This window comes from Falco naumanni, chromosome 6, assembly GCF_017639655.2.
Source record: "Falco naumanni isolate bFalNau1 chromosome 6, bFalNau1.pat, whole genome shotgun sequence".
NCBI classification, from domain to species: domain Eukaryota; kingdom Metazoa; phylum Chordata; class Aves; order Falconiformes; family Falconidae; genus Falco; species Falco naumanni.
Window position 1 is genome coordinate 17,941,506 of NC_054059.1, and position 26,454 is coordinate 17,967,959.

The 26,454-nt window shown below is 35.5% G+C and overlaps 1 protein-coding gene across 1 annotated transcript in view; it reads left to right on the forward strand.

Moving 5' to 3' along the window:
• The window catches only part of COL21A1 (collagen type XXI alpha 1 chain), a 113,924-nt gene that overhangs the window by 33,553 nt on the left and 53,917 nt on the right, over positions 1-26,454 (forward strand). Inside the window, exons 4-12 of the mRNA XM_040599398.1 lie at positions 2,936-3,104; positions 3,264-3,480; positions 5,562-5,735; positions 8,373-8,450; positions 10,761-10,769; positions 12,177-12,260; positions 14,580-14,642; positions 24,909-24,962; positions 25,875-25,928. Of these exons, the coding sequence (XP_040455332.1) occupies positions 2,936-3,104; positions 3,264-3,480; positions 5,562-5,735; positions 8,373-8,450; positions 10,761-10,769; positions 12,177-12,260; positions 14,580-14,642; positions 24,909-24,962; positions 25,875-25,928 (902 nt within the window). The remainder of the gene's footprint in view (positions 1-2,935; positions 3,105-3,263; positions 3,481-5,561; positions 5,736-8,372; positions 8,451-10,760; positions 10,770-12,176; positions 12,261-14,579; positions 14,643-24,908; positions 24,963-25,874; positions 25,929-26,454) is intronic.

Sequence of the window (26,454 nt, forward strand, 5' to 3'; positions counted from 1 at the left end):
TCTGCTTTCAGAATTAACTAGTATCCTTTAAAATTCAACTGTGACATTTGACATGACTTTTATAGCAGTAATCTGCAAATGTTGCCTATGTATACAAAAGTGTACTTACTGCTTTATTTTAGTGACCCTTTGGTTCCACTCTCTTACGATGCACTCTTCTCTTGTGTTAGTGTTGAGATGCCTCTCTCAAAGAGCAATCAGACCCAGTTGGCAGCTTTATTTCTAGCCACAATGTCTTTAGCAGGTGAAGTGAAAGGCTAGTAAACTGGAAATTTTAGATCTGAGTGGTGGATTAATTTATACATATTGTTAAGATTCATTGACTGCAGGGGAGGAAGTTCCATGAGGGCAAAGCAGTAATGGATTTGGCTGTGGTCAGCCACGTGAAATTGCCTGAAAATTTTGCAGTTCTCTCTTGGCTGTCTTAGTTTTAATGTCTAGAAGAAAGCTATCCTGTCTTTATGGCCATTTTAAACTATGTTATTATATGAACATAGATATAAAAGCATAGGGACAGTATTTCTTTTCTGGAAGAAGTAGGCGGAGGTTTGGTGGTTCGTGTAGCAAGTAGTGCTATTACAGCCTTGCAGATGGAGGGCTCTCATGTGCCGTTTGGCAACTCTAGTGTTTGTTTCAGAGTATGGCAAGGTGAAAAAACCTGCTGAGCCTGTCATCCAGAAAGAACAGTGTGTCTAAAAGAATCTGCAAATATTTAAGGAATATTTAATATTTATTCTGGAAGCTGAACGTTCCTGTAGTATTCGTTTTCTCTAGCAAAAATACAGAGAAGATTGTGTGTCAGGAATGCATTTAAAAACAATACTCAACGCAGACCTCAAAGTATGTCTGGAGGATGCTGAGAAAAGTTCCTTTGTGCTAGATAATGACATTTAAAATCAAAAAGCTATTTCATGCTTCAGGACAGAAAAAAAAGCCCATCTGAAAACTATATTAAAAAACTGAAAGGGAACGAGTTTTCGGTATGGGCTAGAGGGCGAGAGAGTTTCTGTGACTGGTACTATGGGCTGGAAACACAACGCCATTTCCCATGGAAGACAGTTCTTAATTTTGCCACTGACTTCTGCATCCTGTATAATGGCTTAGTTAGTTATCAAAATAGTCCTGCAAGAAGATGATCCAGAAGGCCCAAAAAAGAACTACCTTACTGGGAATGTCTTTATGCAATTCTGTGATGTGCCATTGGAAATAAAAAATATTTTCTTAATACATAATTTTATGCATGCTTAATTTGTATTATATTGGTTTGGCATGGTTACTTTGGCATTGATCCAGAATAATGGCCCTCTCACATAAAGTAATACTATTTCTTTTGATTTTACACCGAATTTCTAATACTGTCACTGGTCAGAGATTCTTGCATTCATTTTCTTGTCAGTGTATATGACTACTTGTAATCTGTATTAATGGCATTATGACCATTATTCAGCCTTGAAATAAATGAGTTTAGAAATGTTTCCATGATAAAAAAACAGTGAAGAATGAAGAAACCTGAAAAAAAAATATTACTCTTACTTAATATCATAAGTATGTTGACTTAAATTCTTCATCTGTGTTTTGAGATGAATGAGAAGGAAAGCTGTGTTGGACTTTATATTTCCTTTTTTGGTTTTTTTTTGGGGTGAGCATTCAGAAGGTAGACATTTTTGTTTCCAAAATGTACACAGAGAGTTTTTGCAATTCTTTCTTGTAGAACCAGATGGATAACTTTTAATACATTTTAAATTTGGGAGTCAGGTGACATTTTGCTGTGGCGAGGAAAAGAAAACTAAGGGGAATGTATGTTTCTTCTTGCTGCTGCTCCAAGTACCTGTGGCATGTCCCTTTAGGATGCATTGCCCTTTTCCACCATAGACAGTTTGTGCATGCACTTAACTGAATTTTCTTAGAGTTTTTATATCCTGCCTCCCTCACCAGAACAGGGTAGCTTCTGACCCCTTGGGTTAGTTAGAAAGAGCAGCTGTGCAGCATTGCTCATTGCTCATATTATAAAGAGAAGCCAGTCTATATGTTTGAACTGGTAATTCCCTGGCACTGAAACACGAGTTTTCCAACCCAAAACTCTCCATCCCTTCTTTGGAAGGTATTGCTAACCTCTTCCTTTTCTATGAACTGATGCTTTTCTGAAGAAACAATGGGAAATGAATGATGAAAATATATTTATTGTAAATAGTTTACCATAATTTTAATAACTAAAAAATTGTTTGCTCTCTTTTCATTGATTTATTACTCTACTACAATGTTGGCTTTAGCATTAAATTTCACTCTACTATCTCTTTTTCTTTTCTTTTTTTTTTTTTTTTTTTTGAGACAATTTAGGTCCACTGCCTAGTATTGGTTTTGTGTAAAGAGCATTAAACAGAGATAGCATTCAGCTAACTTTAGTTTCCACAGAAAATATATCACACAATATTTGTCCAGTGAGAATAGGTTCAAACAGATTTCAGTGTAACACAAAATAGATCGGAGTCCATTTTGAGCAAAAGAAGATGAAAAAATTGTAGATAATTCTACTTTGTCCATTTTCAACCCGATTTTCTAGTTGGGAGGGATGCTGGATTAATCCAAATTGTTAAGGCACTTTGGAAATTAACTTCTATAATTTTGTAGCATTTCAAAACCATATCATTTTAGAAATTAAATTAAATATTTTATTATTCAGATATTGTAATACCTTTTAACTACAGTTAGTGACAATTCAAAATAGTTTGTGAATGTAATTGCAGTAAAATACATCTCCGTATTCTTGCTTCATGTCTGAGGATTCTGCGTGTCACTTCTCTTGTTATACTTAGCTGCCTGTTCTCAATTCTATTATTTCTTGAAAGGCAGCTTCAAAAAATTAGGAAGGTGAGAAGTTACTTTTTGAAAGTTTTAAGTCATATTTTGAACTATGCTTGCATTTATTACTTTGCAGAATCTGTTTGTCCGACAAGAATTCCAGTGGCAGCTCGAGATGAGAAAGGATTTGACATTCTTGTAGGATTAGGTGTGAAGAAAAAGGTCAAAAAGAGAATTCAAATACCAACCACCAATGCAAAAGCTTATGAAGTAACCTCACGTGTTGACCTGTCAGAATTGACAAGGTATTTAAATTTATAAATACACTTGTAAGTTTAGTAAGATTGTTTTGTTTGCTTAAAGTGAGAGAGACTTATTTAAGATTTATATTAAGATTTTAAGATTTGTACTATTTATGAATTTTCAAGTACAGTCCTTATTTTCCCCTCTTTCCCCTTATTTAGGAATGTGTTTCCAGAAGGTCTGCCTCCATCCTATGTGTTTGTTTCCACTCAAAGATTTAAAGTAAAAAAGACATGGGATTTGTGGAGAATTCTAAGTCTGGATAAGAGACCACAGATAGCAGTCACTATTAATGGAGAAGAGAAAACATTATCATTCACTACAACAAGTTTAATAAATGGCACACAAGTTATTACTTTTGCTGTACCTCGTGTAAAGGTAAGGAATAAGTCATCATCACGCCGGAATACTCATTTAAGTACACATTATTCCTTTGTCCTTTGTGTTTTTTTAAGAATTCATGATCTTATTTTTGCCCACTTAGGCATTTAAAAATAGATGGGGGGGGGTACTTTACCCATGTTTCCAGAGGGCCACAGTGATCATTGCTGTAAATGCTTTGCAGGTGCTTTCTACTCAGTAGTTTCTGGCAGGTAATTGTGAAGATCACAGAGGCATTTTTTCACACAGATCTTGACTTAATATGTGCTGGAAAGTATTTTCTGCCTTTGATATGGAGACTGGAAAATTTGAATGAAAACAGTTCATTTTTAGAGAGAGTTTTTGTTAAGTGTCTAAATTCCTTGAAAATACATAATGAAAGAAGTTACTTTCTTCTCCAGAACAGTAAATAGCACCTTAGAAATTGAGAGTTCAGTTTGGATTTGTCTAGTTCTCTGTTGAATAAAAATTCCTTTCAGCTACTTATTTTTCTCATTGAAGGCATTCCCCTCTTTGTGCAAACCGTTTTTATTTTCTTCTAGTGTAACCTGAAGGTTTCCTTTCAATCTTTCTTCAGTAATTTCCAGTGAAGTATTCAGCTCTTCTAAGAGAGATTGTCTCGGTTGCAGGCGAGACAGATGGAAGGAGGCTGAATGCCTCTACTTTTGCAGTTGGGGCAGTATAGGAGTATGCAGCCCAGAGATTCCCATACCTACTGCAGTATTATTTAAGTGAACAAAGAGGGATGCTTCAGCAGACAAAGAGTGGGAAGGATTTATTGCTGGAGCACTTAATGGCCAAGTGGGTTCAACTTTTCTGGGAAGTGGTGGCCTGCATTCAAAACCTTACTCCAAATCAGGCTGAAGGTATTTGAAATATAAATCCTCAGAGAAGGAAGGACTCCTATCTGAAAGAAGGTCTTAACTACTAAGCTTTTGCTAGAAAGAGGTTTTTCATTCTTCTGTTATTGGATAAAGAATTTTTCTTTTTTCTTTCCAAATTTCCTCTGCACTTTTATATTTATTTGTAGGTGAAATAATATTTTTTTTCTTTTTTAAAAGGCAGCTAGCAAATTCAGTTTCAAGTAAATCTGAAAATTTGTATTTAATTGTTTCTGGTAGCTATAGTGGCAAATCAGTCTTATTCCTGCAGTCCCAGATATCCATGAACTTCACTTTGAAAAGAAGACTTTTGCTTTTTTTACTTTTGTGTTTCTCATGCTTGTATTGCTATTATGGACTACAAGGGTTTATGGCCTTTTTAGATCTGTATGTCTCTAAACACACTATAAATGCTACTGCTTTTAATTAACTTTTTCATTTAATTAACCTTAATGATTTAATTTAGTATAGGATTTAGCTGTATAAAAGATAAGCATCTAGTCTAGTCTAGGCTAAAGAGCTGAATTGTTTTTGAAATTAATGGGTAGGCTCAAGAAGAAGGTATTTCTTCCCATGTTGAATTTAATTTCTAAGGTAGGTGAGATCAATACTTCTTTAAAGGTATCTCTCGTTTTCTATTACTAGTAGAACTATGCCATTTGTTGAAACTAAATCTTAAGCTTTAGAAACCTGAGGTTTTGTGAGATGATGAATGTAATATTTGGTTTATTCATTGCAATAGTGTGACTATTTCTGCCAGTATCATGTTGTCTTTAAGATATTTTTTTTTGTAAGAGAGTAAGTAGAAGGACTTTTCAAGTATCTATTTCTTTTCACCTTGATTTAATATCTGAAGTGTTTGAGACATACCACTGCTAAAAAAAAGGCCTCTGGCTTCATGTTTTCAACAAATACAGGTTTGAGCATGTTGCAGATCATAGACTGAAAAAAATCTGTGTGAGTTATGAAATAATTCTGAAATAGGCATTAATTATTACCAGATACCATGTTCTTAATTCTAATATTGCTTGGCAAATACTTTTTTACCTATACAGTTCACAATTTTCTGTATGACAGAATCTGGGACCTGGATCATCTCAGCCATTAACAGCAGTTTAAATGTTGAAATTAGTCTTATTGTTATTTAAATTGAAGACAATTTATTTTAAACAATTATATTTTCTTCCATTTTCTTAGACATTGTTTGATGAAGGCTGGCATCAAATTCGTCTCTTAGTAACTGAAGACTTTGTAACTTTGTATATAGATGACCAAGAAATTGAAACGAAGCCATTACATCCTGTTTTAGGTATTTATATCAGTGGCCTAACCCAAATAGGAAAGTATTCTGGAAAGGAGGAAACTGTACAGGTAAGCATATGCTAATACTGCAGGATAACATTGCATTGGTGCTTTCTGTTTTCTTGAACTTAATCTTCTAATTTACACTACCCTAACATTTAATATTTGTAGGTTTTTAATTTTTAATATGTGTAAAGTTTTGTAATAATTAAGAGGGAACATAATTATTCAGGAGGACAGAGAACAACTGATATATCCTGTGTGATGGATGCTTAATTGGTGTCACTGATTTCAAGGGGCATTCATTTTTGCTGAAACACAAATCTGATGCAATGTGGTCACCCAAATCTGGGAAACTGTCTCAAAGCAGGGGTTTTCCTACGTGCTGGACACTTGCATATGATTTCCTTTCCTTCCATCTGTGTATCGGTTATGGGGGTAAAAGAGGGACAGAACAAAATGTTTCTTTCTAATCACTAGCTGTCATGAAAAGTGCAAGGTGTATCAACTCTGTTTCTGTTGTACTGCAAATATTTCATAGTCAAGACTGCCACAGTTTGATTCTTCTGTGCTGGACCCCCCCCACTTGAGAACCCTGTGCCAAGGTTCTCCTCTGTTCTGAGGAATGTTAAAGTCCTGCATTCAGCTCTTTGCAGACACCAAAAAGCTGGTTATAACTCAGGCTGTATAGGTAAAGGCTGAGTAGACCAGTGGTGAAGACTATTATGTTGACTGTTCCAGATGTTGGCTGAATAGATTATTTCCTTATCTTTATAGCAATGCGGTAATGACATTACTAATTAAACTGATAGTAATGGCAACAATACTAAGAAATACTGAATGACATAAGTAGACATTATTTTTAGTTATTTTGAAAGCTATGCTTTTTTTGTACTCTAATTTCACGATTCTTACTGCTCCTACTAAAATACATTAATGTGTTTTGCATCATCTTTGCTAACTCTCTTCAGTTGTCTTTACTCAGTTACTCCTGAATTCTATTTATAGCCAGGCTTCAGTTCTATTACCGTATTCTAAAAGTGTACATGGAAACTTGGATGAGGCAGTGTGTGTGTGTGACTCAGCATTTCTGGTTGCAACATGGTCTGTCTACTGAAGTGCCCCTTTGCAAAATCTACTGAATGTTTCCCACAGATTTCTGATAGTATTTCAAGCACTTACTGCAATGAAAGTAGAGATTGCAGAATTGTAATCGTCTCATGCATTTTCTCTGTCTGTGCAGGATTATCCTATTTTTATAGTTTTATGCATTCTAGCATTAGAGGGTTGCTTGCTTATTGTTGTTGTGCCTTGTTTTTTCTCTTAAGTCACTGCAGAAATGGGACATTTATAGGTTCCCAGTAATTCAGTTTCTGAGTTAAACCATGTTAGTAGCAAGACATGTTGTCTAAAATAGAGATTAAAACATTTAAGGAATGTCAGATTGTACAAGATCCTATTCTGATAGTGGACTAGAACAAAAGTAGAAAATCTGCCACAGGTTGCAATTTTATATTTCCAGATGATTTCTGTAATCTAAGAAAAGTGTTGCCTTTCTCCACTTAGTCAGATGGTGATGCATTCTGCAAAGCACTAAGAGTCAAACTTTGCCAGGACATTTCTCTTTAAACTATGATTATAGAGAAATATTTTGATGAAATTGCATACTGCCTTTCAGTGAAAAGGTATTGTGAAATCCTTAAAAGAAATCAGTTGGAGCTGGATACAAAGTATGATACAAGAATCTTCTTCAGAGATTCTTTGGTGAATTTTCATTATCTTTTTGTGCTCTGATTCAGATGTTTTCTGGTGATATTTTGCAAGTGTTCTTGAATTAATTAGGATCTTGCTGACTGAAGTGCTTTCCAGTATAGTGATGATAAATTCTGTACACACATAATTGTTGTGGATTGTAGACATTTTGAATTTGAAAGCTTGTATTACTAGGCATGGTATTGACTATATACAGTCCAACTAGTCCACTAGTCCAACTTATAGTCTGTGATTTCAAATAAGTGTTACAGGCCTTTTTTCTCTTTGCAGTCATGATAGTTTATGCTAGAAAAACTGACTTCAGTGGTCTTATTTTTCTGGAGTATCACAACAGAGCAGAATGGCACAAACTTTTGCTTACCTGGTGCCAGTGTTTTCATTGGTTGCTTCTTAAAGCTTTATGTTATACAGCTAAACTCTAAACCAAATTCTTTCAAGTGTTGGGGATGCCTTCTAATGCTTCACCAAAACTTACAAATCTTACATCTAGTAGCGACAGGCCAGTGTAGAAACTTCTTTGCAGGACTGTTAAGGTAAAAAGGAAAAGGTTGGTTTTGCCTGTGCGGTTGTAACTTGTTTCCCGATGATAATGGCAGCCAGTGTACTTTGTACTGTGCGTGTTTTGATTTGTTGTCAAGGATTAAGGGTGGTGATTTCTTTTATTTTAGAAAAGAAAACCTTGGATTCTTTAAATTGAATTAGTTGCACATATTAATCATCATGATTAGCCTGACTAAAAATATTTCTACATCTAGAATTGGTTGTTAACCATCGTGGACACACAGAGCTTCCAGTTTCTCTCACTTTTTAATGTTTTGTTCATTTTTTTTTGAACTTGTGGATGATGCAATTTAAGAAGTGTATAGTTAAAATTAACAATGTCAGGCTAATAACACTTTCTCTAAAAAAAGTATTTTATGTTTTGAATTGTAGTTTGATATACAAAAACTGCGAATCTACTGTGACCCGGAGCAAAATAATCGAGAAACAGTCTGTGAGATCCCAGGATTTGTGAGTATGATAGATGAACTTTTGAGGACTACTTGGCATTTTTTACAAATGACTGTTTAAAGCTGACTTAACTCTTAAAATAAGTTAATGGTACATTGATTCAGCTAGTGCAAACAAGTGCTTGTTATCTGTACAGTATCAAGTGACAAGAACTTGTCTGTTATCAGCCTTGCTTTTGCACTAACATATTTTGAAAGTTGGCTTTAGTTTAGATATTTGATGGTGGAAATTTGACAGCGGTCTAGAAGAATCTCAGGATCTTCTGTTACAATTTAATGAAACTACTAGGTTACAATTGTGTAAAATACTTTAAATATTACTTTTTAACTTATCTGATACACTTCTTGCTACATGTCAGGTCATTTAATCTCTGGAATTTTTATTCATAACCCTATATTTTAAAATTGCCTTTTCCTATCAGATATAGCTATATCGATGTCTGTGTTAAATGCCCTGTTAACTGAAATGTTGCTAAGTTTTCATTAAGTATATTACGGATAAGACAAAAATATAATCCCGTTCAGGATTTTATGATTTAGGAAGCTTATGGGGATCCTTTGACCCTCTCTTTGCCCTCTTACTTACAGTTAATTATGCAATGAAATGTAAATCACATGCAAACAGATTTGGAAACAATTCATGACACACAGCTGGAGCCAGATTTTAAAAGCATTCAGCTCCCATCTCAAAATATAAGCAAGAGATTGTTTTATACATACAGTTTCCTTCAAAATATCCTCCTTTGGTGTCTGAAACAAACTGAGCTAAAGATAATCAGACAACAGTGTCTTTACTATGTGAAGCCATATTCTTCATGTTGTGATTTGCTTTAGTGTTAGGACCATTTTGCCAGTTTGATAATAGAACCTGTGAATTTTCAACATCCAGATATTATATTTTTTATCAGACTTGCACAGAGGCCCAGCTAGTCTGTTTTTCTGCTGTTTATTTGGGGCCAACGTGTTCATTACAGACAGCACCCTTATTAGGCTTTTTCAGAACTCACAGCTTTCATTTAAGCAATGAGTAGGTGGCTGGATTGTTAGCTGTTCTGAAATCTAACTGTGTGTGTCAAGAACTAATGGGGTCAGGAACACCTTTTTAAAGTTAGCTTTAAAGCCTGAAGTAAATGTAGTATTTGGCTATTTAACTGCAGCACGTACCTTTTTGCTTTTTACAAATTGGAAGGAGGATATGAAAAGTAAACAAATGAAAAAAAAATTGCTTAAAGAAAGCAAGCACTAAAAAGTCCATCATATCTTGTGTTGTCTGCAATTTGGCAAGAAGTCCTAGCAAAAAGATTGCTTTTTGCTAGTTTAGTTTCACTTGCTGTTATAAATTAAATTTGGATGTTACACATGTGATTCTGGACTCTGTCAGAAAATAAAAACGTTGGATGATCTCCAAGTAGGAATATGTGATTTGTGGTTGTATTGTGTCAAGAATGTGGTTGTGTCAGAGCTCCTGCACTAAGCAGGTGCTATATGTACTAATTACAGCCTGAATTAGTCCCCTTTCCTGAGATAATTATCTGCATGGTAATTTTAAGCTCCCTCTATGATCCATAGAGAAGGACAACCTCCTCTAGAGGTTGCCTAAGATGGAAATTCAATACAGAGGAAGCTGCCTCTCTCCACAGACTGTGTACAAAGTCTGTGGTGACTCTGTGTGTTAGAAAACTTGTACATGGTGCTTAGCTAATGGCGGCTACTAAACCATTAAGACAGACAATTTCACCGTTAGTATGCTGAAATATTTGGGGATAGATTGTTCTGTGGTGTTGCAGATACTGGAAAACTCAAGTGAATTGACAGCAGAGTCTAATGCAGTCATACAGGAAAGTGAGAAAAGCCAGCCTTCCCTCTGTGCTGCTGTATGTTTTCCCAGATGCTGGATTCAGGCGGGGATCAGAGATTTTAGAAATATTTTGGTACATTCTCTGACATGAATGAGTAAGCAGAGAAATTTTTTTTTATGAGAAGTACTCCTGGCAAAAGGTTTGACACAAATCTAAGCATTAGTGTGTAAATATTTAGATTGTTCAGTATTAATTCTAGTTTTGTCATTGCCTTTTAAAAATTGCTACTGCTAGCTGCTGTTGAAAGACCTTTAAAGAAATGAACAAAAAATTCATCTTCATCGATAGCAGCTGCACATAAGTCTGAGAAAAAATAAAAGTTTTTCATTACAGTTCCTTGACAGTTACAGCCCTAAATTTATGATTGGTTTTTGTGAAACATTTACAAATGAATGGATTTTGCTTATTACAAATATTGCTGTATTCTTAAATTGTGTTTCATCTTGTTTCAGAATGGAGAGGTAGGCTCAATCCTAAACTGCTCAAACTCAGTTTAAGGTAGTATTTGACTTTATATACATTTCTTATTACTCTAGGGAGTATACACTTTGTTTTGAAAAGTGGACAGAGGTTTGCTAAGTGTAAAAGTGCTGGATTTCCATTAATTGAACTCTAGTCAATAGACAAATTAAAAATCAATTTTCTGAAAAACCCGTATTTATTGGAATAAAAGGTCTGATTCCGCCCCCCCCCCCCCCCCCCCCCCCCCCCCCCCCCCGTTTCAATTCAATTACTATTATTTGCAGGGTTGGCTGCTGTTGCAAAGTGGATGGGGATATGCACAGTCACGTGCCTGTTACCTGCGTCATGCTAATGGGAGCTCCCTAAGGAGGAGCTTGTTTGAAGGCTTAATACGATAGCTTCCCTAACCATCCTTGTAACTCCACTTGGTACCATTGCAAAGGAAATGTGGATTTGTGTTTTGATCAGTCATTTGACCCTGAGAAAGAATTACATTCGGAGAACATTGTAAAAAGTCTGCATTATTTTAGGAAATATGTATAAAATGTTATAGAAAGTGTTTTAGATAATAAATACAAATTCTGCTTTTTTGTATCTTGGATTCTTAAGTTTTGGGCTTTTCATTGCTGGGTTTTCATATGTTCTCAATGGTGAGAAGTAAATGCCTCTGAAAAAACCCAAATACCTCTAGAGGGTGATGTGGACTGCCAAGATTTAGTATTTACAGCTCTTTGTATAGAGAGCACAGGTTGGAAGATGACACCTGATGGTTTTCCAGGATGGGCACCCTGGGGGTCAGGACTAGTGACTTGTAGGAGTCGGTGGTAGCAGCCATGCCCCATCTTTCCTCAAGTAGCTTCGTAGTTGGGACACATGCCCAGGAGGTAGGAGGCTTGGGCTTTATGTTCTTTTCAGGCTTGCTACACGTGATAGCATGCCCATGAGTTGTGGTTATTATACTAAACATAATATTTATTAAATTCTTTTCACAAACTTCAATTAAATAGTTATATTTGATAATTGATCACACTTCAAATAGTGAATATCAGTTAGTTTTTAAGAAGAGTTTTTCATATTGCCAGATTTGAAATTATTTAAAATTATATTAAAATTATTTTAAATTATCAAGCTATATGACAAAATATTTGTGGAAAAGCAAATAGTTTCATGTATCAGCCCAGTATTGGTATTTAATTTTTTATTTATTTTTCTTCTGGGTAAAATGATGAACTCATGCATGCAAAGTAGCTGGAGGGCAATATTCAGGTAAGCAGAAGTTCCAGCTGAACAAGAGAGTGAAAGCCAGGACCTATGCAATCTAAGGAAAATCCGATTCATATAACGCTATGAGATGTTTGTTGAATGCTTTTGGCATGTGCATTGATGGCTGGTTTTACTCTTGGTAGTGCATGAATGGTCCTAGTGATGTTGGCTCAACACCTGCCCCCTGCATTTGCCCACCAGGAAAGCAAGGACCTCCAGGCCCCAAAGTAAGTTTCCATTCTGTCTTATTGAGTGTATACGACTTCCTTTTTTCATTTTTCTTTTTTTTGCAGATCTTATGTTGTCCAGTCATAGTCAAGCAGATTAAAAAAGTAGGAGACAAGTTTTCCTAGTTCTGGTTTCTGATGCATTAATACAGTGATAGGATCTTCAAGGCCAGATTTTGGTGCCACAACTCCTAATGACACGAAAATAGCTTTTATTTTTTTGAGAAAAATGCTCATGGATATAAAACTATGTTTCCTTGCTACTCTTCAGCAAATGATCTCGCACTGTTAATTTTTTGAGAGTGAATTGCTTTGATAATGGAAATCTTTTAATGGAGAAATATTTTTTTTTTTTTTGTTAAAGAATGGACAAGGTGCTTACGGGGAGAGTTCCACCTTAGCTGTTCCGATGGCCTCCACCCAGTGTTGGTGAAAGATTAATATGAGAAGCAGACTTGAGTCTCAGATGTCTAAATATGGCAAACTCAAATCCCTAATGTTTTGCTGTAGTACCTTTCTCAGTAATTGTGCTGAGCAGTGCTTCTAGTTACTAGCTTGCCTTATAAGGGTAGACAAGAAAAGCCCAAACCTTTTGTCTTTCATTAAGCAGATGATTAAAAAAACTCTACTGTCATCATATAAGGGGTTAACAGCCTGCTGCAGCTACCTCAAGTCAAAGGGCATTTTTGCTACTATGGTAAAGGTTTCTAATCAGGGAATTGGAATCCACAAGTAGGAGATCATTATTATTTCATGTAATAGAATTTTTCTGGTCTTTTTTTTTTTTTTTCTCTTTAGCATATTAGGAAAAAAAAAAAAGAGAAGAAAGTATTTATAATTTGTAAAAATGGAAAGCCATATCCTGTAAAGTATGAAAGAGTATGAAATGTCAGAATTAGGGTGACTTACAGGATTTTATTTAGATCCTGGCTTCATGTGCAGTCTTTCCATTATATTGCAGTATAATATTTGTTTGGGGGTAATTGAATAATACAGGTAACAAGATGATGCCTAACACAAAAAATTGCAGAAAGAGTGAAAAGGAAGCCAAGTTAAGATTGTATAGGTTATCTTAGTTATGGTATTTCTTAATTTTTGAATATTGGGCTTTGGAACCATATAAATTTGAATGTAATTTGTGTGTTTATGATATTAATGGAGTACAATAAAATTAAATTAAACCAATTTAAAAATAGAGGTAACATGTTTTAGCCTTTTCAAGTTAAAGGTGTAAAATTTCATAGTTTAGATAGCATATTTGAAAACAAATTTATTTTCACTCAGATCTCAAACCTGAACTTCTTAATTTGGACAATAATAATTCTGGATAAAACTATTATGAATTTAGCAAATTATAACTGTTATGCTTTTCTAGAGATATTATCCTATATCTTTTCCCATTTAGTTCAGCATCACATTTCTGTGGTTGATATATGAAAAGATGTTTTTTTAAAGTCGCATCGAAAGCTAGTTTCCTATTTCCCTCCTAATGTCCTCCCAGTTTATTAACAATTCTGCAGTTGTAACTGACCCACAGGTCTGTTGATGGTTCAGGCTGAGGAAAGTGGTACCTGCTTAAAGGTCTTGTAAAAGTAAAACGATTTTATAGATCAAGTCTTACAGGATTTTGCTGGGCTCAAATCAAATCCAGTAGTAAGGATATATTGATTAGGAAGTTAATTTCCTGCTTTCTTACCATAAACATGAAGCCCAGGGAACCAATTTTCCCTTCAATGTTATGGTTGTAACAGAAATTGTCAGAATAATTGCAAAGGCCTTATAAGAAGAAATCTAAAATAATATCTTCTTTAAACAGCAGTAAGTGTGTGGAGAGGAGTTTAGTATTTAGTAGGCTTTAATCCTGGCTCCTGCCTTTTTGGTGCTTTTGTTTTAAGACGGAGACTCAGCCAAAGCAGGTGAGAGTTTTCTTCAGAGTAGTACTACTAGGTTAAGAAGGTTTTCATAAAGGTTTTTATTCATCTATTTGATGAAAAGAAAGGTTTGTTTTGGGTTTGGGGTTTTTTTTCTGTGATTAAGGTATTGAAAAGCTTGAAAGCTTTTGAGATGACGGGTTAAAATTGTGCTGTAACTGAGTGTGGGCTCACTTCTCCAAGTTCTGCACAAGAAGTTGGGGAGAATTTTCCTGGGGAGGGAGTTACAAGATAATTTCTTTTTTGCTATAGGAATTATTCCTCAATAGCAGGTATCTGGGCTTGCAGCCACTGTTTCACGGAATGTATTTAGGCTTAAGGTTGCTCTGTGCTAATATTAAAATGCTCTTTCATATCTTTTGTGTGTTAACATGTTGCTTCTCTATAGGGTGACCCTGGGCAGCCTGGGAATCATGGTTATCCTGGTCAGCCTGGTCCAGATGGTAAGCCTGTGAGTACTGAAAACTTAGTCATATATTGTAAATGCAAAACTAACAGGAGAAAAAACACATACTACTGAGATCAGATTTTCAAATTTAGATGATTTTGTCTCCATTCTTTGAAAATGTGAATGTCACTTAAGTGCTATCTGAATGTTCATATATGTTAATCATAGTATTTTTGTTTCAAGCTAAAATATTGTATATATGATAGCATGAGTTAGGCACTATTATATGTATATAATAATAATAAGCAGGCTATGACTGCTCCTGTTGGTCTTTGCATCAGTTTGCATCAGTTACCACCTTCTGACCTTCAGTCTTTACTGCTTAAGAACTTTTTGCATTAGAAAGCTCTTTAGGGAGCTAAAATTCTGTCTATTTTGTTTTAGGGATTGCTTCTCATGTTTAAGTTTAGTTAATTTAATTTCTTTTTAGGATGCCTCAAGTAGTCCACCAAATAAGAGATATGCATATATAGTTCTAGAAAATACATATACATATACACAGATATACAAGTAGATATATGTATAGAATGTTAAATATACAAATATTGTGCAGTCCTAATCATTACATCATAAAAAATACCTGCATTTTTCTCTTACTCTACATTTTACTTTTTAATCTGGCATTCCATTAGTATGGATGGTAAAGACTGAAAGAAAGTATATTAATAATATACATCCCTAAAATAAAAATGACGGGTTTGGCAATGGCTTGTGTGGCCTTCATGGTTAACATTTTTTATTGTAATGAAAGCAAATAAATATATAAAAATAGTTTAAGGTTTCATTGAAAAAATATATTACAAATTTGAATGTAATTAGAAGCTTCTAAGATATTGACGGCCAAGCTTATCTGTTGAGCAAGGTTTTGTTAACAGCCTGCAGTCTCTGTATCACCAAAGTGGTGGTGGTCCTGTGCCTCTTGTGTTAAGAGAGAGCAGGCCAAAAGCTGGGAGACTCGACCACCCATGTTTCCTTTCTAAGAACGTGGCCTCTGATGTTTCTTACTATTCACTAGAAGCTGTTTTATTTATATTTAAAAATAAAATAAGAAAAAAAAAAAAAAAAAAGGTAAAAGGCAGCTGGGAGCATTACAAATAATCTGCTTCTGAAAAGAAGATTATTTCTCTGCTTGGATACCAAAAGCAGGAAAATAAAGTGCATGCACATACTGGAAATTAATTCATTGTAGTTTTTCATTCTTATTGTGAGGACTGAGTTTTATGGTTGAGTACCTAGGTTGTAGTGTTATTTTGAAGTCTCCGTGGTGAAGCAGAAGAGGAGGTAAGCATCACGTCTTGAAATCACAGGAAATACAATTAGGGAGGAGTCCCAAATACTATTGAGAATAAAAATATAAGAACGTGTCCCAAAACTTTTGAAAATACAGGTGGATGAGTGCAGAGAAGACAAAATGGTTTATGAAAGAAACATTGGATTATGGACTGGGGAGCTAATAATATATGGGTTTGGTTAAGACTTAGAAGGATATTAAGTTATTTTGGACCACTTTGTTCCACACTTGACAAACTAGAGAGACTTAAGAGAAGGGCTGGACTGGACCTTTCAATTTCACCTTTTTAGTAATCTACTGTCCTATGGAAAGATTCATGAGGATATTGTGACTTATCAAAGGTCTTTCCCAAATCTACTCTTGCTTATTAAATTTAGTACCTCTAGAATCTTACTCCTACTGAAGAGGCGCATCCTACTAAGGATAGCTTTATAAAAACACCTAATGTTCAATTTTTGTTAATCATTTTTGATACTAGTAATACATTTCATTTCTATGTCAGCTAAAGATGGAAACAGTGAGATTGATACTTACTTGGAAGTTCGTATGTTGTAACAGTAATAAATACTACCAGTTACGAAGAGAAAGCTCTGTGCTACACACATTACAAAATGTTGCTTAGTTGTGCGTTGGCCTTTTCGTAGGGATAGCATATGATTCATTTGTGTGCATCAACTGTGGTGATTCCTTTTGGAAGCAGATTTACTTTGATAGAAGAAAAATTGGCACTGAAAACAAGAAAAGCAATTGTTTCTAACAATTGAAAATGGCAGCTTTAAAATGTGGGACTTGGGATATTAAGACCTGGCCGTGGTAGCCCTGATGACCCAGCAGAGCACTGAGTACAGGAATTTTTCATTAGTTCCAAAAGCAAAGATCCTCATTTCTTTTGTGATATAAGAAAAAAAATTATCCTTTTGCTTTTGTCTTAAGCAGTTCTTGATAGCTATTATCTTTGGAGTTTTTTTGAAGTAGTAATAGAGAAAACAATCTGAATGGAAATTCAGTGCTATAAAATAGATTTTGGTTCCAGACAATGGTGGAAATACGAGTTTTAAAATAGGAATAGGTGGATTCTGAGCTAGGGAAGTGTGATCGAGTCAGAATAAGTTTTCAGTTAATTTTTGATGGTGCTTAAGCTTCTGAAGGGCAGGCCCGTTCTATACAAAGGTACACAAACTGTCTCAACCCGGAGTTGTCCATCACAGTTTGACCATGCCAATTGCTAGAAGTAGACTTGCAGTATGGATAAACATAGCAGAGCTGTCTTTAATCCAGATAACTGATATTTTGAAAAATAAAGTGATATTGTGTAAGCTTTAGAGAAGCCAGAATGGACTGGAAATTGGTAGGGAACTGTCAGTTTCCATTCTCTCTTTTAGAAAATAGATTAAGACACTATTTCTAAAGTGTCCAGTCAATTTCAACAGTATTGTTTTAGAAACAATTTGTTATGACTTTTTCATACTTTTATTAACAGATTTCTACTTCAGTGTTATGTATCTTTCCAGTACTGAAATTTGTAACAGTGTGAATCATGAAGGAAAAATAAATTGGTACTGTAGTCTTTCTGCAACTTCGTTCCTGAGACTTTGTTTCTGCAACAGTTTTTTCCTGAGAGTGAGTCATAACATACATAGATAGTAGATAGGCATTGTCTGAACACAAAAAAGATTAATAAAAGTATCTCAGACAATCCAAAGAGAATCGAAAAGCCTTGCTAAAGGAGAAATTTTACCATTTTGCTGAATTGAAGTTCATGTGTTATTGGAAGTGCTTACAGTTAAATCCTATAGCTTTATTAACTGACTAATTTTTTTTAAATATCAGCTGTAGCTTTTTGCACTTGTTCTTTGTAAGGATATAATTGCAAACCTATTAGATCATCTGCAGCTCTGGCCAGTACATTATTGTTCCTTACAGTGGATTATTGAGTGCTTTCCAGGCTAGCTTTTAGCCACGAAAAATGGGAGACCCTTTACATACACTATGCATGAAACAGATTCCTGTCTCTGTCTTTTTCTTTTCATTTTATTTATTTATTTGCTAACAAAACTTGCATATTTTCTGTGCTGTCAGTGGTTTTCCTTATTTGAGATAACTTTGCTCATATGAATCTTTTAGCTGTATACCGTGGGGAACTCTGAAAAGCAAGCTCTTAATTCAAGCAGCACAATAGGCTTACAGGTAGTTGTGCAGTCAGTGTTTAATCAAATGGATTTTGCATGAAAAGCTTTTCCTGGAAAGTCAGTCTTTTCTGTTCCCAAACACATTTTTATGTTCTTCTCTAAAGTTATTCCAATTTGCCTATCTGGTATTCATTTTCTTTGAACAGTACAACTGATCAACAAAATGTTTCTTCCTCTGAGAAAGGTTTTAGGCATGCATTTATATTAATATGTGTAACTGATTTTTAAAGTAAAACATTGAAGAAAGTTTAGTTTATTAGTTGTGGGCTAGCTGGACTGTTGTAATACGCAAAGTTATTTTTATTGCAGAAAAATTCAAAACAATTCCCATGAATATCTTCAGTATTACTCAAAAATAATTGTTAATCTGGTGTTGCCCAGTAAAATTGTTTGCTGTAATATTTGGGGAAGGGAATATAAACATGACTCAATCATTCCTTTGTTGTTTTTTTTTAAAAACAGCTTTCTTTATAGGTTCTTTGTTTTTTCCCTTTAATTGACACCTCTGTTTATTTTCCATACTCTGCTACATACAGAAAGAAGCAAGTGAAGTAACTGAAGAAAAGCACAAAAGAAGCATAATAATAAAGAAAAATTAAAAACCCCAACATTTTTTTCAATAAAAAATGTCATTTGGGACCTGAAATGATTTAATTGTCTTGTCAGGAGAAATAGCACTGGTAAATAAGTACAAGGGTAAAAATAGTATTTGAATCTCAACTGGAACTCATTTTATTGGGCATTAGTCATCAGAACGAAGCAGCTGGAGTGGTTCCTGGCCCTGAGAATGCTCATTGGCCTGACTGTGCAATCACAAAGCCATTTTTTATTCCAGAGGACATTTTACACATACTGGGGAAAAACTCAAATTCAGAGGAAAAATAAATGAACGGACTCCGTGTAGTGATCACTTGTGGCTAACAGAGGTGTTAAGTTATTGGTCTGCTGAAAGAAATTTAAAAATACAATTATTTGTCAATTTTGAACCTTGAACCACACAGCTGGAAAATTTGGACAATTTTCCAGTATTCCATCTAGTTTCATTCATGGAAGTTTGGAACCATTTGCCTTGTCTTTACAGTGTCCACAAGAAATAAGCAGTTTAAAAATAATCTGATGGGACTGTCTTTACTGATATACCCAGATACAGAGTTCATAAGGTGTCAAAAACCTCACATAATAAGTAATTTCTGATCATTCCAATATTTACTTAAAAAAAAAACACCCTACAGAACGTTATTACAGCTGTAATATTACCTAGAGTATAATAATAATTTGTGACCGACTTAAGGCCGAATCTTTTATGATGAACTTCTTATAATGGCAATGGCCAGCTATTTCAACAGTACTTTTGGAATAAAAATGGATAATAGTTTCATGTATACATAGGATTACCTGTGCTATCGGATGGTTTGCCTGGGGGCTTAAGTTCATATGAACTTTGCAGATAATTTTCTCAGGAAACTTTCAGAGACATAGTTCATAATTCAGCTGTAAAATGCTGCTCTCAATTCCAGAAAAAAACACTGTGACCTTGTTATTCTTAGAGGAAGTATGTTTGCTCCGTTCTGACTAATGGAGTCATGTAATAGCTTCAGTGAGACCTCCTACTTTGATGTCAGGGCGATGCCTGATGCTGACTTGTGTTGAATACAGCTGAACATTTTAGACAGAAGACCATATGACTATCTTCAGCAGTGGCTAAGGGCAGATGATAAGGACGACCATCTAACCAGAAAGCAGGAAGTTGTACTCCCTTGGTACATCATCCTGTATCCCAGAAGTCTGAGGTTCTGGAACTTTTAAAGCTGGATTCATGACCTTGTATTTAATAATCTTGATGGATATTTTTTTTTCCCCTCTATGGTATTTGAGCCCAGAACATCATGCTCTGTTAAAATATATAGTTAGGGGCTCTGAGCTATGAAAGCCTTGGAAGATGATGGAGTAGCCAGTGGAAGGAAGTGTTAAAAAAATGGAGAAAGGCTTAAACAAGCCAAACAAAACAAAGCAAAAAAAGGCAACAGACCAGGCAACAAAACCTCTTTTCTGTACTTCTCCCATAATAATGCTCATGTGATTACAAATCTTTGATCAGGGGTCATCCCCAAGTCTATGTTGGAGGGTAAAAGCTGCATTTAGTTACCTTTGTGATCTAATGCTGTATCTGCCCTTCATTTTCATGTTTTGGTATGTGTAGACACAGGGGCTTCACTGCAGACAGTTTGGTAGCCTGCAGAAACAGATGTTATGAAAAGTCCTTCTGCAGGGCCTTGCTATTTAACAGAGGGAGGAGAGAGGAGATTACACTTGTTCTAGCTCTGGAGTTACCACTGCTCAAGAAAGTTCCAGAGAAAGGTGTAAGGCACAGGCTATACACAAACCTGCTGGAGAGGACATGTCCAAAGGGACAGGAAAAAGAAAAGCAGGGGGGAGATGAGTACATGCATAGTGAGGTGTTAGAGAAGGTTAGGTGGGAGTGGGATGGGAAAAAAAGCATCTTAAGAAAAGGAGGAAGAAGGACCTGAGGCAAAAACATTAGGTGATAAACAACTTCTTAGAGAAAGACTAAACCACTGAATTCAAAAACCTCAAGTACTTTCTAACATTTCTGTTACCTTGCAGGTTTTTAGTTACTGATACTGACAGTGAGGGAGGTCATAGCATTACTGCGAATTTGAGTGTTGGTGTGGATACATGTCTGAATAGCTATGAGATGTAATATATTTTATGAAAAGGTTTTGAAAACTTCTCTTGTAATGCTTTAGATGTTTGTGCTTTAGGTGTACTAAAGATTCTTGCAAGAGACTTCCACAAGAGGTCTGCAGACCTCTCTGTCAGGAGGTTTTCTTAACACCAAGTCAAATTCTTATTTTGCAGTTGAATTCCATTATGGTTAGCTACATCACTCTAAATAGTTCTGTTTACTTAGTGTTTACAGTCCTTAAATATCTTTAGACCATTACTGTTGATACTTGCGTATTTCTCAGCCAAACTGAGCTTGTTTACTTCTCCCTTGTCTTTCCGAAGTAGTCCTGTTGTCGTGCTTTTGACATTTATGTTGTTCAGTCACTCCAAAAGTTTTTCAATGAGGAAGCATGCACTGCAGTTGTCATTGCCTTATCAGTATGTACTTTTATTTACTTTTATTTTTATTTTATGTTTGTCTGATGTGATACACCTATGAATGCTGTCTGAACTTTTGTCCTTTAGGCATGCAAGTGCATTGAAGATATACTTCTGAGGTTTACTCTGCTATTGCATCTAAAAGTTCTTTGGAATTAATGCTTGTCATAAGTCCTTCTTGCACATTTTTTTTTTCCTTACAGGTAAACTAACATTCATTTTCCAGCAAGGCTCTTAATTCACTGATAATGACAGTATAGCTAATTTGTCTGTGTCCTTTATGTAAGTCATTTGGCCTAAGAAGTCTGTTCAACATTTTCCCTTAGAATTATTTGTAAATTATTGCTGTTTTCCTTAAATTCCAAAGTTACAGTTTATCTGTGATTATTGTAAATACCCAGCCATCTGGTACAAAACTAAGCATCTCAGTATCTTTCTGCTTATCACTTTGCCTTTACAGATTTTTCAGGCACTATAAATTTATCAGTACTGTTCCCACCCACAACAAATTGAGAGAGAGATTTTGTACAATCCTGATTTCAGTTGCACTGATGTAAAATAATGAATGACAATATAAACAAAGTGCTGTGGAGGAGTGCTGATGGACAACATTCATGAAACATTATAGGTGGGGTTTAAGACACCTACATTTAGTGCTTACATGTGTACAGAGACACTGGATGTCTAAATTTCCGTATTAGTCAACAGATATTGAACTAATATACTTCAAGAGGTATGGGATTCCTATGCTGTAAGGTATTTTGTCTAGCCCATGCTGCTGCTTCAAAAGGATGAATGCCTCCCAAACATTTTTGTGCGCTACCTTCTATACACTGGGTGGGTATCTAGGAAATGTCAAAAGGCAGGAGCTGCCTATGTTTAGGCAACTGGATTCAAAACAGTATCAAATTCAGGGTTAGCTAGAATACTTTCTACAGCATTTGTGTGTCTTCTGTAAAGTTTGTGAGAAATTCTTTTTGGTGGCAAAATTAGCGTTTTCACCTTATTTGAAAGTGAACCGTCAGTCCCGAACTTGTCTGTGTCAATTGAAAAGGGAATTTTCTCTTCTGTCCCTTTTACATAAGATGTCAGCTATTGCACAGCAGTTCTTGGAGCATATGTATGTATGTCACATACCTACTCTTATTGAGGGCTTTGAGGTTAGGAAAAGAGGGCTTGTGCTGACTTTAGTGCAAAAAAAAATTGTATATGTTTGCATATAATACCTAAAGGTACTGTATATATATATACACACAATATTATATATAAATATAGATATAAGGGTACTATGTATATAGAGGTAGCATACAGTACCTAAAGGAGGCCTGCAAGAAAGCTGGAGAGGGACTTTTTACTAGGCCATGTAGTGATAGGACAAGGGGGAATTATTTTAAGCTGAAAGAGGGTAGATTTAGGTTAGATATTAGGAAGAAATTCTTTACTGTGAGGGTGGTGGAGACACTGGCACAGGTTGCTCAGAGAAGCTGTGGCTGCCCCATCCCTGGAAGTGTTCAAGGCCAGGCTGGATGGGGCTCTGAGCAGCCTGGTCTGGTGGAAGGTGTCCCTGCCCCTGGCAGGGGGGTTGGAACTGGATGATCTTTAAGGTCCCCTCCAACCCCAACCATTCTATGATTCTATGATTATGTGATGCAGATTGATGATCCATACTGCAGAAGGAGTAATGATACAAATACATGCTCAGTTTTTATGAAGGCTGTTTTTCATAATTTATAGAAGGTGTTTTAAACTTGTCCAAACAATTGCTATGTTATTTGTACCAGGCAGTGATTCTCATTTTTCTGACTTTCTGTGAATGTCCTTTTGAATCTTCTGTGTTCTGTCTTTCCATTAAAAAAAGACGTCGATGCATTTGATTTGCTTGGAAATCACATTACAGGATCTAGCTCTGAGCTAAATACAGTTTTGTGAGCTGAAAATATTTTTGTCATCCTGAACTCATCTCGTGAATTTTGAAATTCAGTTCATCCAGGAAATTGTCCTCCTCTAATGCTTCCCCTACTCAGTTAGAAGGAGAAGGAAGGGAAATTGCATTTCAGACATCTAAAATATGAAAGTAAGTTTTATTGATATAGAATTACATCCTGCAGGAAGTCATACAAACTTTGCTTTTTATGGGGAAGAACTAAAATGATAAACTTTTAAAGGCATTTTTTGACTTGGTGAATTGTTTCAGCTGCCCAGGAGCCCTATAAGCAATCTGGGAATGCTACACCATTTACAGTTAAAGCTGATATTGCTAGAACTGCCTTGAGCACTAAAAGTGAAATGCTTGATAAAGGATCCATGTATGACAGAGACCTAGAATTCTGTTTACTTCTACACTAAGCATTACCAGCTGGCTCGTCGAGCATCTGCTCAAATGTCTTTTGAGAAGAGGGCACAGCAAGTACTCTCTTGTATCTAACCCAGCAAATAATTTTAGCTCTGTTAGGAAATTCTCACTGATTGAAAGGAGAAATCAGATATACACATTGCCTTCCTTGTATTGAAAAGGTTTTATTAGCTCCTTTTTACCAGTGTCAAAATCCCCTCATTAAATTTTGTCCTAAGTTTTTAAGACTGAAACTCATTTAGAAATAGGATTATTAGTCCTTTCAGTTCAAATCAAGATCAAATTCTGGGTATTTGAAATTGGATAGCCCATTTTATAGGATTTATCAAGTTTAATTTGGGATGCCTGTTAAAAGGCCTGAGCCAAATAGCCTCACAGTTTTCTAGGACAATTTCTCTTCTTGTTTTGTATGTTTTCAAAAAAAAACAACCCCAAACTTCTTTGTAACTCATTTTGTCCATTGGAATGACTTGGGCTTAATGGAGCTAAGTAAAAGTCCTATTCTTCAGTTACTTGCCTCTGTTAAAGGATTCTTCTAAAGCACTTTTTAATTTTGCATTAAAAATGGCTAACTTTGCTGTACTCATTGAATCCAATCTACCAAAACACCTCAGGCATATATTTGGGGTTCTGCAAAGGTTCTCTTGTTCTGCCAATGTTGATTTCTAGTAAAGCATTCCTGAAATTCTCTTTTCAACTCATGAATTATTTAGTATTTCTTTTCGTAGTTCCAGTCATTCAAATTATTTTTTTACTTGCATAGCCTGTTATATACCTTGGAGCTCACAGTGGAGTGCTTAGTATTGAGAATGGAATTTTTATTATTTAGAGATATTATAAAACTAGCTGCATAATGTATTAGAACATGCCTTGTTTGTTAAAGCTTATTCCTGTAACTGGAAATAAGCCTTTAAAAGTCCTGGCATCTTTGAGCTATTTTTCTTTAGAGAGAGAGAAAATGTCTATGTATATGGGTTCATTTGTTGTTGTTTTGTTGTTTTTTTTTCCCCAGTGGGGAACAAAACAATATATTTGTTACATTCTCATGTAACAATTCTAAAATAACAGATTTTAGCATAAAGTCTGGTGGCCACAAACTTCACATGCAGAGGTGAAAGCTTCTGAAAGCTGCTATCTAAATCTCAAATGTGTGATTTTTACAGTAGTTACTAAAATTTGTGACCTAAAATGACAGAGATGTGACAACAGTTTTCTAGTAACCAGGAAGATTGTTTTTTCCTTAAATAGCTGTTTGGAAATTTGTAAATGTAACTTAGGAAAAGTCACAAGTCTTAGTTTCTTTTCCTTAGGGATATCAGGGATCAGCAGGAACTCCAGGTATTCCAGGAACTCCGGGGGTTCAAGTAAGTTTCTGTTTCATTCCTAGAATTTTAAAATCTGAGACAAATCCCACCAACTCTCTCCCAATATCCATTGTTTGTCACTGAGAGTTGAGATCTGGGGAATGAAAAGGGCTTAGTGGATGGCATGAAGTCAGGGGCCATGCTTGGGTGAATTTCTTTGGAACTCACGTGGCTTTGAGGTTTGCAGTTAGGCTGACAATTAGACTCCCAAACCTAATCATTCCTAGGTAAGGCCTGTAGGAGCAGAATTCACCTGGGGCTTAGACATTTTCATCCTGATCCAGAAGCCAAACAGTAGTTTCTTCCATTTTTCTATGTATTAGTAACAGTGATCTTGTCATGGTGATTGATTACCTACAATTCACACATCCAAAAGTAGGTTTCAGATAAATCCCAGACTGATGGAGGAGAATTATTTTTCTGTCTTCACTTTATTAATTTAGTAGCCCTTGCTGGGACAGTTACTGGAAACCAGTGCTGTATTTTGCTTTATCCAGTCTGGCTGGATAGTTGAGGACTTAGTAATTTGTTGAATTAAATATCTGAGAGCATGCTGGGGTGAAGAGTGAGCCTGCAACATGGCATATGTGAAGGCTTGTCTGATGGACATTTGAAAGGAAGGGGATATCTCTGGACTAGTACAGGCTGTGTGATATCCTTTTTTCCTGGGGTGGTCCTTGGTTAAAGCAAAGAATTGTTTTGTTGTTCCCAGTCACGGGTTATGGTAGTGTGCCTTATTTGTACATGTTAATATATTTTATGCTTGGTTCTGGTTTTCTATCCAGTTACTAAAATGTTATGGTCAGCCAGCTGACTCATCAGTCCCCAGGTCACATTGTATTACATTTCTATGTCTCATTCTGTATCAGATTGTATCACTATTTAAGCTGGTTTTCATTTTTTCTCTCTTAGGGACCACGTGGCTTACCAGGTATCAAGGGAGAGCCAGGGAAAAATGGGGCTAAGGTAAAAAAAAATAATAAATGTCGTAGATAAGAAGATTTTACTCTTAGCATTTTTCATTTTTGGTTGTACAGTTAATAGTATCAATATTTTCACATGAAGCTTCTGTGAGAATTGTTTACTAAAAAGGTAATAAAGGAAGAATAGGAATCCTAAATTTAGCATGTTACTTCATTTCTGAATCTGGTCTGCTTTATTTAATAAAGTTTATATATGCTTTACCACTGCCAGTAACAACTTTATTGCACTGAATAATTTATATTTGGAAAGCATATCTAAATATACATACCTGAAAGCATAATACAGACACCTGCCAGAATGATTTTTCTGTCTCTTCAACCTTTTTCCCTTTAGTGAGCAACCGGATGAGCTAGGTAGGAATTTTTGGATGGCAGCTTTTATCAGAAAACACTGACTAATTGAAACCAAAGATTTTTGTGGAAAAATTCTGTCTGAGTTGTAGCTAGTAGCTTGGAGCTCCAGACAAATGTGGAAGCTTGTATATAATTCCCTTTTGGTAATCAGGGTA